General features: G+C 44.3%; 1 gene segment (V, D, J or C); it reads right to left on the reverse strand.

The window, feature by feature from the left end:
- Positions 1 to 8,783: 8,783 nt before the first annotated feature.
- Positions 8,784 to 9,527, reverse strand: LOC124518397 (immunoglobulin lambda variable 1-40-like). The segment is given in 2 exon segments: positions 8,784 to 9,329; positions 9,443 to 9,527. Coding segments are annotated over 2 exon segments (393 nt in total).
- Between the last annotated feature and the right edge of the window lie 9,663 nt (positions 9,528 to 19,190).

The following is a 19,190-nucleotide window of genomic DNA, read 5'->3' on the forward strand; positions in this document are numbered from 1 at the left end:
TTGCATCCCATAAATAAATCCCATTGGATCATGTTAAATGATTTTCTTAATGTATTGTTGGATGAATTTGCTAGTATTTTGTGGAGGTATTGGCATATGTCCATCAGAGATATTGGCCTGTAGTTCTCTTTTCCTGTGGTATCTTTATCTGGTTTTGATATCAAGGTAATGCTGGCCTGATAGAATTAATTTGGAAGTTTTCCTTCCTCTTCTATTTTGGAATAGTTTGAGAAGAATAAGTATTAACTCTTCTTTAAACATGTGATAGAATTTGCCTATGAAGCCTTTTGGTTCTGGATGTTACTGGGAGTTTGTTAACTACTGATTCCATTTCATTGTTTTAATATATTACTTCTTTTTTAATATTTGTTTATTTTTGAGACAGAGACAGAGACAGACTGCAAGTGGGGGAGGAACAGAGAGAGAAGGAGACAATTGATCTATAGATCAAATTGGGAAGCACTCACATCTTGAAAATAGTGACTCTTCCTATCCACAGACATGGAACATTTCTCAATGTATGTAGTTCTTCTTTGATTTGGCTCATCAGAATTTTCTGGTTTTTCTTACATAGATCTTGTATGTATTTTGCTCAATTTATACCTAAGCATTTCCATTTTTGGAGTGCTAATGTAAGTGAAATTGTGTTTTTATTTCAAATTCCACTCATTCAATGATAGTTTATAGGAAAGCACTTGAATGTTACATTATCATTGTCCCACAACTTTGCTGTAATCTCTTATTAGTTCTAAGATTTTCTTTCTTCTTTCTTTCTTTCTTTCTTTCTTTCTTTCTTGGTGGTAATTCTATTCAATTTTCTTCATAGATATGTATGTCATCTAAGAATAGTACTGTTTTAGTTTTCCCATCTCAATCTGTATATCTTTAAATGAATGTTTTCTAATGGATGTTGGTGCTTTGTAATACTTAAGAAAAAAAAGGAAAGTGGGGTGCTTGGATGGCTCAGTAAGTTAAGCATCCAACTCTTGGTTTTGGCTCAGGTCATGATCTCTCAGTTTGTGAGATCAAGCCCAGTGTTGGGCTCTCTGCGGACATCGTGAATCCTGCTTGTGATTCTCTCTCTCCTTCTCTCTCTGCCCCTCCCACGTGTACGCTCTCTCTCTCTCTCAAAATAAATAAACTTTAAAAAAAAAGAGGAAAAGGAAGAATTTGGTAATAATTGAAATATCTGAATGGCACAATATCAGTTTCTGTAAGTCATTATAAAGTATAGAAATAAATGACATATTTCTTACAAATAAGCCAAATCATGACAATTTGAACACTAATGCATTCAGTGTATATTTCATAGTGAGGAAACTGAGAAGTCTCAGTCATCAGCCTGGATCCCTGACTTCTGAAGGGAGCCCTGAGCCAACCCTAAAGAAGGGAGCCCCTGGCCCAGGGAAGAACTATCTCTGGGTTGTGCATTTCATCTCTGAAGCACCAGACTGATGCAAACTGCTCACTGGGGGTAAGGTATCATTTCAGTGGGTCCATGACTTCATATTCCTCTCCCGCAGTGTGTCAGTGCCATATTTCTGGAAGCTCACAAGCTCTCTCTCTGATAAGGGCCTCTAACATAGGACTCAGTGTGTCTTCCTATCTGCTCTCCCACACCCTCTGTTCTCATCAAGAGGTTTCAGTTGCCCAGTCTCAGCCCAGATCCTCTCTGGGGTCAGGGTGAATGCTTCCCTATATAACGTGGATTCTACATGTACCTATCAGCTGTGTTCATTGGATGCTGTTCCTGTTGATTTGGGTTTTATTGTTTTCATAGAATCAGAAAATGAGTTTACACTACATTCCCATGCCCAGCTGTCTCTAGCATCTGTAATTTATAACATATGTATTATGTAAAATGTATATGTGATACATACCATATCAAAATATATATGATATCATACATATAAAAAGTATATATGAAATATATAACATTTATAATGTATATATGATATACAGATATTATTTAATTTATATAATATATATAAATTGCAACATGTAACATGTGTACATATATTATGTAACAGAATATTAATAAATACAATGCAGTATTTCATGTTATATATGCTATGTATTAAATTACAATATATCAATAAACCCTACAATAGTATAGCAGATGGCACATATGTAATATATATTTATATATAAAATCATTATATATAATGATTTTATGGTAAATATATATCACATTCATTTATAATAAATACAACTTCTATTCTGTCTTTATTTAATGAAATCCAGATGGTGTGGGTGGCAGCATCAGCACAATCCCACTCAGGAGACCGGAAGGAAAGCTGCAGGGCTACAAGACGATTAAAAGTCTCACGATAGTTCATTTCACTCTTTGATATGGTTAATATAGTTGTAGTCTAGTTTTGCTATTTTACTCAGTATGAAGACTGACATAAAAAGAACATTACTATAAATGGAGCTCTCACCTTTCTGAGAGGTTCTTCCTCCTCTCCTGCACTGAAAACTCTCATGACCTATTACACTACATGCATTGGGCACTAACCAAGATTTTTTGGTAAAAGCTCCATGGAATATGTTGTGGTTGGGTGTCTAAGATTTAGTTCCAAAGAACTGGCATTTATCCCAACATTATGGGATTAAACTGGGGGCAGTGAGCACATGGCCGGATGGCACTGAATGTGTACGTGGACTTGAGAGCTATTGATTGTACCTTCACAATATTAAGTCATCCAGTCAATCCATGGAGTGGCATCTGTTCTCTTCTTTAAATCTTCCTTAATTTTTTTCAGCAATGTTTTGTTGTAGTTTTCAATTTACAAACTTTTTGCCTACTTGGTTAAGTTCACTCCCGAATGCTTTGTTCTCTTTTTACGTGGCGGGTAGGGCTCAGTCCATTGAGAGTCTGGCTCTTGGTTTGGCTCAGGTTGTGCTCTCACGGTTTGTGAGTTTGAGCCCCACATCAGGCTCTTCGCTGGAAGTCCGGAGCCTGCTTGAGATTTTCTCTCTCTCCCTCTCTTCCTGCCCCTCCCCAACTCTCAAAGTAAGTAAATAAAAACTGAAAAAAATAAATTTTGTTCTTTTCGATGCTGTCTTAATGGAATTGTTTTCTCAATATCCTTCTGGCTTCTTCACTGTTGGCATAGAGAAAACCACCTGATGATTGCAGGGAATCAGTACGTGAACTCCTGTAGGAGATACTAGATAGATTCAGGCTAGGGTTGATGATAGATAGAGCCTATTTCCGTATTTTGGAGGAGTAGGAACAAGTAATGAAGCAGGAAGGAGTATGAGAGGGAAGCTCTGCCTCCATGACCATGAAATGAGCGATCTCACAGGGTAGACTCTGAGCACAGGATGGGCTTAAGAACTAAGGAACCCGTGCTGCCTCCACTTTTTATGGGAGAAACAGAAACGTATAAAGCTTTTTTTTTTAGTTGGAGAAATAATTCATTTATATGTTCCAGAACGTATGTAATTATTCATGAAACACATATTTTAAAAGCACCAAGTATTCTCTGATGGGTGCAGGTAAGGGAGTAGTATGAAGGGTCAGGGAGGAGCCGTCTCTGTGTTCCTGACTCAATGGTTCTGCCAGGACTGAGAAGAAGGCTCTCCAGCTCCCTGCTTCCTCAGGGTTGGCCCCGGGGAGAGGACACCAGACCCTCTGCTCACACAGCCCCTCTCTGCTAGTTGACCAGTTCTCACTCCCTCTTCCACCCTCCAGCATTTCCCTGAACTCTTCACTGAACCCCAATTCCTCCTTCTTAAAGAAGGTCAATGACACCAAAAGAGAATCCCTGAAGCTTTGACATCTACCTCGGTCTGTTGGATTATTGGAAGTTGGACACAAAAGAAATGTACCCCCCTCCACTGATTTATGCCATCTTTCAAATTTACACCTGAATTGTGCAGATATTAACCTGTAAGTTTCTGACTATAAATTACTCCTCAATATATATATTTTTATTTTGTTGCTTCCTATGCTCCATTACTGAAACATTTTCAATTACATCTGTACAATTTACAGTAACTTGGGTATTTATCTTCCTTAGTAAGAGCAAGAGATTAAAAAACTGTACAATTTTCAAATGCAGGAAGGTGCTTGAAATGTTCGTTACCATCTAAAATAACACATGGTAAAGGCATCAGTAGGATGTGACATGTGCACAGACAAAAGTTCAGGGATGTTGACCAGAGGATAATTCATATTGAGGGGTATTGGAACCACCTAAGTGAAACCTTAGGGGAGAAAGTTGCCAAGGGCCATCAGTCCTCTCCCATACGTGTGTCTGGCCCACCTCTGAGTTTCCCATGTGACGAAGGAACTGAATGAGGAAGCTTGGGAAGACACATGAACCTTAAACAGAACATTGGCTCCCTTAGGATAATGCATTTTTTTTCTATGGTGTAGTTGTTTATTTCCATACATCTATTCCATATATGTGTCCCTTCTCTGTTTCTGGTCTTGGACAAAGGCAGTTAGGAGAAGCAGACGGTGAAAACAGAAATAAGGAACAGAATATCAGGAGGCACATAGAGAAATGTGGTCCAGGGAAGGGCTCTACCTGTGGCAGGTGAATAAAAGGGGAAGATTCTTTTGCAGAATCCCCAGTGAGGGTGGGATTTTTTCCCTGTCCTCTGAGAATGACAAGTGTAATAACGTGGGGAGGAATAAATTACCCTGATGGGGAGGAGCTCAAATCTCTGAAGGTGCCCTGGAGAGGAGAGAAGGTGAAACAAGGAAGAGCAGGGGGAGAGAGGAGAATCTGAGGCAGAGAAAAGGGCCCCCATCTTCCCAGTTCATTGTGGGTTCCCCACTCAAAACCCCTGCCTCTCCACAGACGAGCTCTCTAAGGAACCTGAAGAATGTGGTGGAATGAATGGCTGAGGGTGTGAGGATGCTGGATGGACACAGAAAACCCGTGGGAAGAGGGATCCAGTCATAGCTCAGGCCATTCTCAGCTCGGAGAAGCCCCAGTGAGCTCAGGCACTGTCATCTGTCACCCACATTGTGTGCTCCATTTTGGGGAAATGCACCTCTTACCTCCTCTCAGAATACCCCTCAGACCTTCTTCCCATCAGAAGAGGCCTGCCCCCCATGGGATCCCTGGTATTTGGTCATCTGGCCAGGGGCCTTAATAGTGCTGACATTTCTACTGCTGTGACTTCTGCCTTCAGAGTAAGAGCAGGTGGCAGTTCTGTAATCCCGCGTGGAGTGAGGTGTCATCTCCTGAAGGTGAAGGCAGGGACTCCTCTCCGAGCTGTACTTGGGCAGCAGGCAGTAATCTGACATAGATTGTGTGGTGCAAATTAACATAGGACCGCGGAGGAAACATGACAGCACAGCTTTGTGAGGGCGAATGGGGATACTGAGTCTTGCTCCCTCCTCCCCCTCAATCTTGAGAATAGAGTTATTCATGAAAATACAGTGCTGTCACTCCCCATGTACAGCCCCCACATCACTCTGGGCTGGGTGATGCTTCTAGTCACAGGGTGAGAGAAGACATGATCTCAACTCCGTGTGGACTGAGGGAGGACATTTATCATCCAGTTTCTCCATGGCGTTAGAGGGGTCACAGTGTAGGAGAGTCACACATAGGTGGGGGGGGGTCATGCTTGCCTGTACTGGAGCAGTCTCGGGTTTTCCCACGTGGGAGGGGGGTGGGCATCAGTGTCCACTCTGCTGTCGAGCCACAGCGCCCTCTGGTGGCCAGAGCATCACAACATGTATGGAGACAACAGCTGGCCCTCTAAGCGGTGACCCGCTTCTGATAGCTTTTCCTACATCTCCAGTAGGAAGACTGGGTGTTGGAACCAGTGATTCCCCAGGTCTTCTCTCTGTGGGGTCCCATAGCCTAGAGGAATTCCCAGTTGTCCTGCCTCATCTCTCACCTTACTCCTGCCACGTCTCCAGACGTATCAGTGGTCCCTACTCTTACTAGGTCGTGGTTTTCACTCTCCATTGGGGGATTCTGCATGCTTGTCTCACAAATTCATGAATTATATTTTTGTTAAATATTCAAAAAATTATTATATTTTGGGTTTTTAGGACATTTACTACAGGATTCCTGATTAACACTTCTTAACTATAATTGGCCACGCAGAATCATTTTGGTGAATAAATCTGTGCCAGCTAAAAGTCCAAATTATCTCATGTTGCTACCCTGTTGTGATTTTATGTCCTGAACATGATAACTGTTGCCACGTAGAGATGAAAAGTCTCTACTATCCTATTGGCGATACGGCAGAAATTCTCTAAGTGACATCTGCATGTGGGGCACCAATAGCTGGTGTTATCACATGATGCTGGCTTTTGTCACAAGCAAGTAAGACCTAGTGACAGCCCAGGCAGCACAAGCAGAGGGATTTGCCTCCCCTTCGCACTGACCTGGAGCTCAATGTGTGAGGTAACGCTGTCAACCCATATCTGAGAGTATTGGCCATTTTCAGGTCCAACATGAAGGCCACAATTTAGCAAATATCCCGAGTTCATCAAGGCATCTTTGGTCCTTCAGAAACACTTAGGATCCAAGAACCCTCTGGTTACTTGAGACTGAGTAGAATCTCAGAAGTTGTTGGGAAAGTGCCCTTTCAGTGACAACAAAAGAACATTGTCATGAACTTTGGAAAATCTCTGCAAGTTGCACTCAAATTCACTATAAATCTAAAACTTCTCTTAAAATTAAAGTCTATTCAATAAAAAAAGAGAGTAAGAGCTCTGTGAAAATCATATAGCAAAGAAAAAAAAGAGGAACAATTTAAATTTCTAGCAGGCATGAGGAAATGCAAAAGACAAATAAGAAACCAACTTCCCATCATAATAAATGAAACAGTACAACAAAGAGATCATTGGAACACCTGGGTGTCTTAGTCACTTAAGTATCTGACTCTTGATCTCAGTTCAGGTCTTGATCTCAAGATTGTGAGTTCAAGCCCCACACTGGGCTCTGTGCTGAGTGTGATGCTTACTTAAAAAAGGCGGGGGGGGGGGGTCATAGAAGAACTGTATCTAATTGGCACATCAAAATCTTGTTTGTAAATGACAGAGTAGTTCAAGCAATTATAAACTTTTGAATGAAAATGGATAATGTATATACATACAAAATAAGAAATGACAAAATGAAAAAAGAATCTTACTGTTAACACCTATTAATAATAGATAAAAAGGAAAATTTCCTAGCAATATAAAAAAAATTCTACCAGGAAGCAATGGATAATCAGACCAATTTCTGAGGGAAAAAAGTGAAACATTATTGTGGAGCTATTCTACAAAATGACATAAGCTCCAGTTAGTTTCACAGAAAAAACAAACAGGCCTTCTGAGATCAGGTGATTCCATTTCTTGGCTTCATAGTATATATTTTTTCAAAACATTGAAAAGCTAGGAAAATGAAATTTGGTAGAAAGCATGTATAATAGTAAAAACTACACTTGATAAATAAAATACAAAGAAAATTACAGACTAATATTATGAAATATTGATGTAAATATTCTAAATTAAATACCAACAAAGAGATTCCAGTATTACGTTAATATATGGATATACCAGGGTCATATGTGATTTATTCCAGATATACAGTTGGGTTCAATATTGACAGATCTTTTAATAGAGACATTATATTAATAGATGAGTAGATACAATTTTATTTCCTCAGTAGAATTTGGAGGAGACTTTACCAATCTAAAATGAATCTCTTATTTAAAAAAACACATAAATAGAAATAGTCAAATACATTTGCAGTATGGTGACACATTCTTTCCCACACACATGTAGTTACTGTCACAGCCAGCACCTTAGCTAATGGGGTGCAGGGCAAGAATATTCCACAAGATCAGAAACAGGCAAATGTGACCTTTAACTCCATTATTACTCAGCCTCCTTCTGCAAGTATTAGACCATGCAATTAGACAAGAAAAATCACTTGCTAAATGGATCTTAGCATTGATGGGAGTGGACATGTAGTCCTTCCAAAAGAATCAAAGATACAATTCAGTGATAGATACTCCAGGGCTGGTGCAGCAGTGGCAGAAGAAATCTCCCCAAGGAGCACAAACAACATTGAGAACTAAAGAGAGGATGCTGCAGCTCTGGAATCTTCTAGAGGTAGGTAAATGACCAAGGACTGAGATGCAGGATTCCTCAGCATTAGGGTGGGAATTGAGCACAGTTGGACCTGCCACCCAGAATCCATGAACTTCAGTGCAAAGAGATTCTGTTTCCCAACCTTATCGGAGAGATGGCATTTCTGTGTCCTTTGAGATCTTTTGTCTAGGAAGGGGCTGCTGTGAGTGACGTTGGGAACAGAAGGGAAGGAGAAGCCTTCACTCCCAGGTGATGCTCCCGGAGAGACCTGGGCCCATGGTGGCAGCAACAGGAGCAGCAGAAGCAGAAGCCTTAAGATGAGGCCGAGCAGCTGGTGGGGCCTCTGCCTCCCAGCAGATGACAAAGGGGTTTGACCTTAGTTCCCATGAGCCTGGGGCTCTGTGTGAGCCCTGAGATGCTGTCACAAGATGGTCAGTAAGGAGTAGCCTCGTCCTCAGTTCTCAGCCCAGTGATGGTCACGGAGCCAGAGTTGCTAAACATGGAGCCAGAGGACAGATCAGGGTCTTCAGAGGGTCTAATCATCACAATAGATGAAGATTTGGGGTCCCCTTCATGGGAGCTGTTAGTACCAGGACACATACAGTACACTGTGGGTGTGTCCTGACCCAGATATGGCTGGATTCTGTGTCCCTGGTTCTTCTCTGACTCACCATGGACTCTGTCCCCTGGGCAGCCTTCCACTGACACCCAGGTATTTCAGCTGGATTTGAGAAGAATCACACGATCTACTGCTGCCAGAGACAGGCTTAGGGGGCAGAATTTTTAAAAAGTGATAAGATTTTGTGGATAAAGTACCCTGAGATGGCTCTCAGACCACAGTTCAGGCCAAACAAATAAAGGGAACAGTTGAGTCGGCTGAAGATTTGGGGCTGCTCACAGTAAGTCCATCGCTGTCGGGACAACAGGATTTTGTCTCACTTCCCCACAAGCCTGCAGCATTGTGTAATGACTCTGTCATCAAAGTATTGGCAGTAATAATCAGCCTCATCTTCAGGCTGGAGCCCAGTGATGGTCAGAGAGTGGGAGTTGCCAGACTTGGAGCCAGAAAATCGACTGGGGACCCCAGAAGGACGATTGTTGTTACCATAGATGAGAAGTTTGGGGGCCGCTCTTGGAAGTTGCTGGTACCAGTGTATAAATTCACCAGCCCAAAAACTGGAGTCGCTGACAGTGCATGAAATAGTGACGGTCTGCCCCAGAGCCCCAGACACCAAGGGAGGCTGAGTCAGCACAGACTTGGCCCAGGATCCTGAAAGGGGGAGAGACACAGAGAACATGATGCCAGGGTCTAGAGGCAAGAGGAGGATGTGGGGCCCCACCTGTCCTCCCAGAACCCCTTCCCCTGTGCCCATATCCAGTCACCTGTGCAGTGAGTGAGGAGGGTGAAGAGGAGAGGGGACCAGGCCATGGTGGACACCATCACTGATCCTGCCTTCTGTGGCTCCCAGCTGAGCAGAACTCCCCTAATCTGTCCCTTCTTTGTCCTCTGAGATAGGGAGGGCCCATCCATGCAAATGATACCCCAGCTCTCTGGACCCTCACTGGTCCTGGGTCCCTCTGTCTGAAGGTGTCACGGAGGTGGGCAGGGGAGGGGCTGTGTGGGGCCAGAGGGTGGAGAGGTTACAGCTGTGAGTCTTGAGAAAGACACAGGCAGTGCCAGGTGGTAAGTCCTAGCTCTGATCACCTTTGGCACCTCAGAAACATGCCCTGGTTTTCCCCTGTGTCCAGGCTCAGACACACCATTGTGTGATGTGGTAACCAGAGCCAGACACAGTTCCTGCCTTCCCTCTGTCCACTGTCTCATACCTTAGGGCCAGTCCATGTGTCTCTTACACAAACTCTTCTTAGATCAGGATCAACTGCAGAGAAGTGATGGGTCCCCATGGACACATGACCCTTTCTGCACAAGATGCTAGGTCTTTCCTCTTATGTGATTACTTCCAGGTTTCCAGAGCCCTCCTTCCTCTGAGATTCCCACAGCACTGTGGAGATCAGGAGTTCTTCTTTTCAGGTTGTTAGTAGAAGCCTTCATGTGCATTCCTAGAGGGGTTACACCCTGACAATCTTTGTTGTCTCTCAGTATTTCCATCAGGTTGAAACAGTTCTCCACACACTGTGGGCAGTGAATCCCTCCTAGGATCTGTTCTCCCAACACACAGACACAGTCTGCAGGAGCCCTGCCAGGTGAGGCTGTGTGTGGCACTGACCTCAGTGCCAAAGGATCCACTGTCTGAAAATCCCAGGTGAGATGGAGTGAAAGTAGCAGAAACTCTGACAGAATGTATGTGTTAGTCACCACTTAGTCAACCGTGCACATCAAATATGTGTATATTATTTTTATAGAATTTAACTCAAAATTGATTTAATCTCAATGTTCATATCATTGTGAATATGCAGGTACAGTCACTAATACACTTTTCCCACACCTGTGTATACGGCAGAAAGAACATGGATGGAAATTGTGACGAATAACATGGGTGGGACCACAATGGAAAGAATGTCTTCTTTTCTTGTTCCAGTAGGAATTCATGTACTTTTACTAAAATGGCTTGATTTCTTCTTATTTATTTATTTATTTATTCTTTTTACTTATAAGTTTTGGATCCAGGGTCTGTTCCTCCAGGAAGGAAAGCCCACCACTTTGCCCAGTGAAACCCCCTGAGGGGCCTGTTCCTGAGGACTTCATAGCCATCTCAGCGATGGAATTACCAAACCCAGAGCTTCCAGGATGGAGGGATTTTGGGTCAGACTCTTCTCTGAGGTAGGCAGAGCCCTAGTCCCTGTGCCTTGTGACCAGCATGTTCAGGATAGAGCAATTGTCCATTCAGCCATCCATGAGTAGAGGAATGAATTCCTGTTACCCAAGGTCATCTGCACCAGACATTTCTGTCAAAGGTCCCACATGTGAGTGGAGGAGAGGTGAAGGTAAGGGGAACTGTGTCCCTGAGGTCACAGGCACTGTGACCCTGGGTTGGAACTGAAGACTTTTCCCAGATGTCCAGCCTGACAGGAGGTGTCACTGGGGAGACTGAGTGAGTGACAACCAGCCCTGACAGCACAGGGAGGTTGCATCTCGTGTCCCAGTGGGCCTTGACCTCCATGGGAACAGCACTGGGTCTGCTGTCCCAGAATCAGTGTATTGATCAGCTTCAGGCACTGACTGGAGTCCAGAAACTCCACCTGGGATTCCTGAGCATCAGCCTTGTCCCAGGAGAGCAGATGTTCAGAACACGTCCTGGTCTCCCTGTGACGGGACCCCAGTTACACTCGATGTCACCAGTTGTTTCCTGCTGATGCATATTCTGCCTTTTGGAATTTGTGACACTGAGGACAGCTGAGTGAGCAGAGGCCGACCCTTACTTGTGGAGGAACAGACAAGCCTAGAACCTGCAGAGTCCAGAACGGTATTCACTCAGAGAGAGGAGAGTGTGTGCGTGTGTGTGTGTGTGTGTCCCAAATGAGGCTAGGAGGCCCCCTGTCCCTCATATGGCATGTAAACACCCTGAGGAATGGTTCTCTGGAAAATCTACCCATGAAGCTGATTCTCTTTAATAACACCCAGGGTCCTGGATCCTGAACCTAAAGGTAAGCATGTTAAGATTTTTACGGCGAAAAGAAGTATGTAGGCCAGGAAAATTCATTTGAGAACAGACCTGTTAATTCACTGAATCAGAAGTCCAGGTCTTGTTGAGTTGGGGGGGTTTTATCTCTGCAGACACAAGAGCGACAGCTCCGGGATCTTCAGGTGTCAGGAAGCATAGGGCAGGGTTCAGCACCTCCTTCCTGCCATCACAGCACAGCCAGCACCACAGTTCCCTGTGTCCCCAGGTGAGAACAGGGAATGAGAAGAACACAGTGCTGACATGTCTTGTGAAAACAAAACCACTACAACCTGGAACTTTATGTGCTGTAGAAAAAATGTTTCTGCACTGCATCTACTATACAGAGAATTCTTAGAAATCAGTATCTGGAGCATAAGAAAAACAATGACATATCTTAAAATATGCAGGTGATCCTTTGTCTGTGTATTCCTCCAAGGCCCCCCATGGGAGGGGCATCCGTTAATTCTGAAGTGGGTAAAAATCAATAAGTTCCATGTGCAAATACCTGAAAGTAAGTTGAACATATCCTTTTTATAAAAATGTAATAACTTTACTTTCACATTAAGAAGAATGACAAGGCATGTTGGGAACAAAAAAATGGAGCCTGAGAGTGAGAGCAGGAAGGAGAATGTGAGGGGTTTCATGCAGCTCTATTTTCTGCTCATTCTCCTCCCTAGAGATGGACATTGGAGACTGCAAACTGCAGCAAGATCACTTCCAGTTTTCTCTAAATCCTCATGTGGATAGTGGATAAGGAGGTCAGACCTGAAGAGCCACAGGGAGAGATTGAAGCCTGAGGGACTCGGGGCAGAGGGGAGAAAAGGAGGGAGTGTGTGGGGGGTGTGGTCAGAGAGAGTGTATGATCTGATCCAAGATTACGTGTAGCTTGTTCAGAGAGAGGGGACTGTGTCTATGACCAGGGTCATTGTCAATCAGCTGTGGGTACATCAGTACTGACACAAGGTTACACTTTATGGAATAAGATGATGGAACTGATGTGTGGATGAATGTTTGATGGGTGGCATGTTTAGTTTCAGACGCAGTATTTACTCCTGTTCATCTTCTCCAGACCCCAGGGGCATGTGCAGTTGAACTCTGATAGGTCATCTGTCCCTGTCTTCCTGGGATGCCCTGTGCTGTCTTACGTTACATTCAAACATGCATGTCTCTCTTTCCCCAGTGTAATAACAGATCTTTCTGCAGAACAGTGCCCCCCAAATGTGTCTCCACATAAATTTCTCACTGAAAAGAGACTCAGAGATAAGGTCTGTGGGACCAAGACCTTTTGTCTCACTTCCTCATCTGTCTATGTCACTGTGAGAAGCATAATTATGTCCAGTCAGACAGTAATAGTCAGTCTTGCCCTCAGGTTGCAGCCCAGAGATGCCCTGCATTGGCCAAGGCATCTCTGGATACAGAGAAGCAGCTGGGGACCCCAGAGCCCTGGTGCTTATTTGAGTCTGAGTAGTAGTACAGGAGATACTGAGGAGGGCTCCCGGGCTTCTGTTGGTACCAATTTATGTAGTAGCTGCAGACATTGAATCCACTGCTCAGGGTGCAGGTAAGTCTGACAGTTGCCCCCAGAGATGCAGAGTGGGAAGGAGGGTGGGTCAGCACAGGCTGGGACAGGGAAACTGCAAACACAGACACTCATGGATGATGGATCAGGGACCAGGATAAAGTTTCCCAGGCTCTGATCCAGAGGGACTAATTTATTCGAGAAGTCTTCCCTGGGTCCCAGAGAACTGTCCCTACCTGTGCAGTGAGACAGGAGCAGAAGGAAGATAGGAATCTAAGCCATAGTGATGCAGCCCCAGGTCCCCACAGTGGTCTAGGCTGCCCCAGGCCTCTTTTTCTCCTCCACCCTCCATCACAGGAGGGGCTGTCCATGCAAATGAGTTCTATCCAGTGACTGTCCAGCCCCTCCCTGACCCCTGGTCCTGGAGCTCAGCTTACACCACACATTCAGGAAGATGGAGGTTGGCTTCAGCCCTAAGGAGAGCCCTGGGGGGAACACCTGCTGAGACAACATAAAGGTCCCTGCTCTGGGGACTGTGCCAGGCCAGAGGGGACACAGCTGCTGAGTCCCCATCAGGAAGCCCTGGGAAGCTCCTTTGACTGAGTGGTCCTCATTGAGCAGCTGAGTAGGGACCACAGGGAAGTCCCACAACACACCTTTCTGGTATTAAGTGGAAAAATGAAAATATCCTAAGAGAACTCCTATTGAAAAGAGATATAATACATAATTTCCTAAGAAGATTAAAAAATGGCTCTACTAGAAATAAATGGAGTAAACAGATCAATTTTAAAATGAAAGTGGAAAATGTTATTATCAACCACTTCCCCTGAAGGTAAAAGATATAGACATTTTCACAGGAAACATCTAACAAAACTTCAGAACAGATGGTTCCACTTTATTTACTTCATATTTTTCCATAATATCTAGAAGGATGGATTATTTCTTAGTTGTTTAAAAAAGGCTCTAACACTGGAATACTACTTGGCAATGAGAAAGAATGAAATCTGGCCTTTTGTAGCAACATGGATGGAACTGGAGAGTGTTATGTTAAGTGAAATAAGTCAGGCAGAGAAAGACAGATACCATATGTTTTCACTCATACGTGGATCCCGCTGAAAAGAACAGCTTTAAATCCAAATGACAGCCCTGCCTTAGTTTAAAGCTAAAGTTCTCTTTTCTGCTTATTATGGATCTTTGATAAGAAATACAATTGCTGAGAAGTCTGTTTTGCTTGCTGTTTGCTACGAGCATTGTGAGGCCTTTCCTGAATGTAACCCGCTGTGTAGTAGAATGGGTTGTAAACCTTCCTAAATGTAGTCTGATATGTAATGGAATGAGTGATTGTACATAAACTAACCGGCATTTCTCGCTTCTGTAAACCTGCTTGCTTAGCACATTCCTCACCTACCCTACCCCCTTCCCCCTTCCCCCTTTTTTTTCCTCCCGCCACAAGTAACGGACAAAGCCTTCCCGCCAAAGGACAGACAAAGGACGCCCAATCAGAGAACAACAAATGTCCTTACTTTAAAATCAACTAATCAGGCCCCTCATAATTTGAAACCTCCCCTGTGCTATTTGTCTCTGTCTATAAAAACGCTGTACCAACCCTGATCGTGGCCTCTTGCGTCACCGGCGATGAGTGCGCAGAGGACCAGGTTCGAACCTGCAATAAACGACCCTTGCCGCTTGGCTTTGACTTACGACTCTGGTGGACTTTTGTGGGAGGTTTCGGAACTTCGGGCATTACACATCCTCAGCCTGGAGCCCAGTGATGGTCAGAGTGCCTAAGCTGCCAGACTTGGAGCCAGAGAATCGATCAGGGACCCTGGAAGGTCTCTCGTTATCACAATAGATGATGAGTTTGGGTGCCATTCCTGAGATCTGTTGGTACTAGTACATATAATATCCACCCCCAATGTTGGAGCTGCTTCCAGTGCAGGAGATGGTGACCCTCTGGCCCAGGGCCGCAGACACTGAGGATGGCTGAGTCAGCACAGACTGAGCCCAGGACCCTGCAAGGGGGAGAGACACAGAGAGGGTGATGCTGGAGTCTAGAGATAAGAGGAGGAAACAAGCTCCATGTATCCTCCCAGAGCCCCCTCCCCTGCCTCCACATCTAGTCACCTGTGCAGTGAGCCAGGAGGGTGAGGAGGAGAGGAGACCAGGCCATGGTGGAGGTCAGCATTAATCCTGCTTTGTGTGGCCACACAACTGACCAGAGCCTCTCTTAATCTCTTCTTTCCCCTCTTCATCCTCTGCGAAAAGGAGGGCCCATCCATGCAAATGAGACCTCAGCTCTCACTGGGCTTGGGTCAGATTCCTCTGTCTGAGGATGTCAGGGGTGTGGGGAGGTCCCAGCTGTGAGCCCTGAGCAGAGGACATAGGCAGTGCCAGGTGACATGTACTGCTCTGATCACCGTTGACCCTCAGAAAAGGTCCCTGAGAGCCTCCTGGAGTCCAGGCCCAAACACACCTTTGGGTGACATTGTGACCAGAACCCACCGCAGACTGCTCCTGACTCCCCCCTGCACTGTCCACTGTCCTTTGCCTTAGGGCCAGGCCAGTTGTCCTCTTATGTCACCTCTCCTCACCTCAGGACAGACTGTATGCTCTACTCAGACTCCACGGCTTCCATGGCTGCTCATGGGTCAAGATTCAGGGGGTGTCTCTACATAAACTCCTCCTAGAACAGGATCAAGTCTGGAGCGGTGACAGGTCCCCATGGACACATGGCCCCTTCAGTGCAAGATGCTGGGGGTTTTTTTCTCTAATGTGATCCTTCCCTTGATAGAAATTCAGCAATGTGTCTCCAAACCCTAAAAATAGTACTTCATTTCTTTTTTTATGTTTATTTATTTTTCAGAGAGAGAAAGAGACAGAGCATGAGCGGGGGAGGGGCAGAGAAAGAGGGGGACACAGATTCCAAAGCAGGCTTCAGGCTCTGAGCTGTCAGCACAGAGCCAGACGCAGAGCTCAAACTCATGAACCATGAGATCATGACCTGAGCCAAAGTCAGACGCTCAACCGACTGAGCCACCCAGGCACCCTCAAAAATAGAACTTCAAAAGTTCTTTCAAAATGGCTTATAAATACATTGTTCTTTGATCTGCTTCTTGGTCAAGTTTCATTTTACTGGTCTCTTCATCAATGCATGAGTTGTTAAACTATTTCACATTTGTTCAGTCTCTATAAAAGAGTCACGTATTTGCCTTAAATCATCCAGGCTACCTCTGATCCCAGCTCCAGGGACACAGAAGAGGGATGTGTCTGTGATAATGTCTCCTGTGGGCACGACTCCATAAGGTAGGAATTCTCAAAAATGACCCTGGTATGACTTGGGGACAGTAGACTGGGGGATTGGAAAAGAAGGGGCCAGACATGGAGTTGTGTCTGGAGGGTACTGCACTGGGCCTCTGGTCTGGTCCTCACCAGAGGGAGAGACAGGTGAAGACGAGGAACATGGGTGGTGGTGGGCTATATTCAGGAGAGAGTTTTTTTGAGCCTCTTTCATCTTTCTTACTCTGTCAAGGAAGTGGAGCCATCATATGAATATTTTTATTGCTTTTTGTATATCCTGAGACTGCTGAATTTCAGATCAATACCTGGTGGATAGGATTGGGTATCAACTTTCCATAAGTCATGGCTTCACTTAAGTTGGTGGCTTGAAAACTTAAGCTACAGATAGGGAGAAAGCATTTGCAATGTCTATGAGGACAGACTGATATTTAGAAAATATCAAGATTTAGGTCAGTAAAGAGAGAAGCAACACAATTAAAAATGACCAAATGATATGGATTATTAATTTCCCAAAGAAGATATGTAAATAGCCAATAAGCACATTAATTATACATAATACCATGAGGCAAAAAAATATTAAAAATTAAGTCACAATAATATCCTCATTTCAGAAACACAAGAATGGCTTAGAGCGAGCAGATCACCCCAGTGGGGGGGCAGCAGATAGGTGGGTGCCCGGGGCCAGGACTGGGGGGAGACTGACTGAGAAGTGCAGGAGGGAAGTTAATGGGTGCTGGTGATGATTTATATCTCTGCTGTAGGATCCATTAAAGAGCTCATACATTTGTGCTCCTCAACAAACTTGTGCTTGAAATACATTTATGTTATTTTATTAAAAAATTCACCTCAATAAATTTGATATAAAAACCCAATGCAATTTTGACAGTGAAAGTACGATCAGTAGTATACTTTTCAGAAGTCATGACTATTGCAAAGAGAATGTTGGTGAAATTGTGGTTAAAAAGATGAAAAAGGGGGGCACCTGGGTGGCTCAGTTAGTTAAGTGTCCAATTTCAGCTCAGGTCATGATCTCATGGTTTGTGGGTTCAAGCTCCACATTGGGCTCTGTGTTAACAGCACAGAACCTGGAGCCTGCTTCAGATTCTGTGTCTCCCCTCACTCTGTCCCTCCCCCTTTTGTGCTCTCTCTCTCTCTCTCTCAAAAATAAATAAACATTAAAACTTTTTTAAATATAAAGATGAAAAAATAAGAAACTAATGCCTTCTGCTTTAGGTTAAATACAGTAATTACATTTATTTTCCTAAAATCACTTGATCTTTCTTTCTTTCTTTCTTTCTTTCTTTCTTTCTTTCTTTCCCTCTCTTTCTCTCCCCCTTTTTCTTTCTTTCATCTTGAGTTTTCTATGGGATCTGGATCTGCAGATTTGAAAGCCCTCACTTGTTGCCCAGTGATATCCCATGACAGGCCTGTTCCTATAAACTTCAGAGCCATCTCACTGATGGAATTACCAAACACAGACAGCGTGTCCTTCCAGGACAGAGTGACTTGGAGTCAGACTTGTCTCGGGGTTGGGCACAGCTATAGTTGCTTTGTGTTCAGAATGTTCAGGATTGAGCAAGTGCTCATTCAGCCACCCATGACTGATGAATAAATTGCTGTTACCCAAATTCACCTGGAAACCAAAAGTTTCTGTCGAAGGTCCCACATTTGAGTGGAGGAGAGGTGGATATAAGGTCCATGAGGTCACAGATTTTATAGCCCTGGTTTGGGTCAGAAGATTTTTCAGCAGAGGTTCAGCCTGACTGGACATGTCACTGCCATGACTGAGAGAGTGACAGCCCAGCTCTGAAAGCACAGGCAGGTTGTGTCTTGCATGTCCATGGGACTTGAGTTCTGTGGGAGCAGCACTGAGGCTGTTGTCTGAGAATCAATGTCATGATCAGCCTCAGGTACTTAACGGAGCCCCGAGATGTTTGGGAGCTGAGATGCCCACAGAGATAGAGACTCACCTTAAGATTCCTGAGCATTATCATAGTTCCAGGAAAGCAGATATTCAAGGCTCATCCTGGCTGCCTGGATGTCCTACGCTTAATGTCCCTGATGTTTCCTACTGATGGAGACTGTGCCTCCTGTAGATGGAGACACGAAGGACAGCTGGGTGAGCACAGGTTGACCTTGACTTCCAGAGAGACAGAGAATTCTGGAAACTGCAGAGTCCAAGACACTATACACTCAGAGAGAGAAGACAGCTGTGTGTGTGTGTGTGCGCGTGTGTGTGTGTGTTAGACCAAAAAAGAGGCCAAATGGCCTCCTGTCCCTCCTATGTCTTCTGTGGGATGGTTCTCCATGAAGCTGATTTGGATTTAAAAAGCAAGTATCCCAAAGAACTTTTTCCTGGAGGGTAATTTGTTTTAGGCAGCAAGGACTCACATGGGAACAAATTTGTTAACCTTACTGAATTTACTGAACCAGAAGACAAGGTCTTGTCGAGGGACATAAATCTGTCCATTTTATCTCATCTAACTGCCATCTAATAATTGGCATAAGAACTCAAAGCAAAGACTGCCTAATAGTTGAGAATATGTGATTTGACCCAGTGGATCTCAACCTAAGACTGTTTTGCTCCTCAGAGATATTTGGAAATCACCTGTGAAGTGAGGACAGTGATGAGCAGTAGAGCCTAGGCCATAGTAGAGATTGCCCAGACTCTGCTTGCTGAGCCCCACAGCTA

This window comes from Lynx rufus, unplaced genomic scaffold (assembly GCF_022079265.1).
Source record: "Lynx rufus isolate CCGP_SWC_20201006 ecotype Redwood Valley unplaced genomic scaffold, mLynRuf1.p SCAF_24, whole genome shotgun sequence".
NCBI lineage: Eukaryota > Metazoa > Chordata > Mammalia > Carnivora > Felidae > Lynx > Lynx rufus.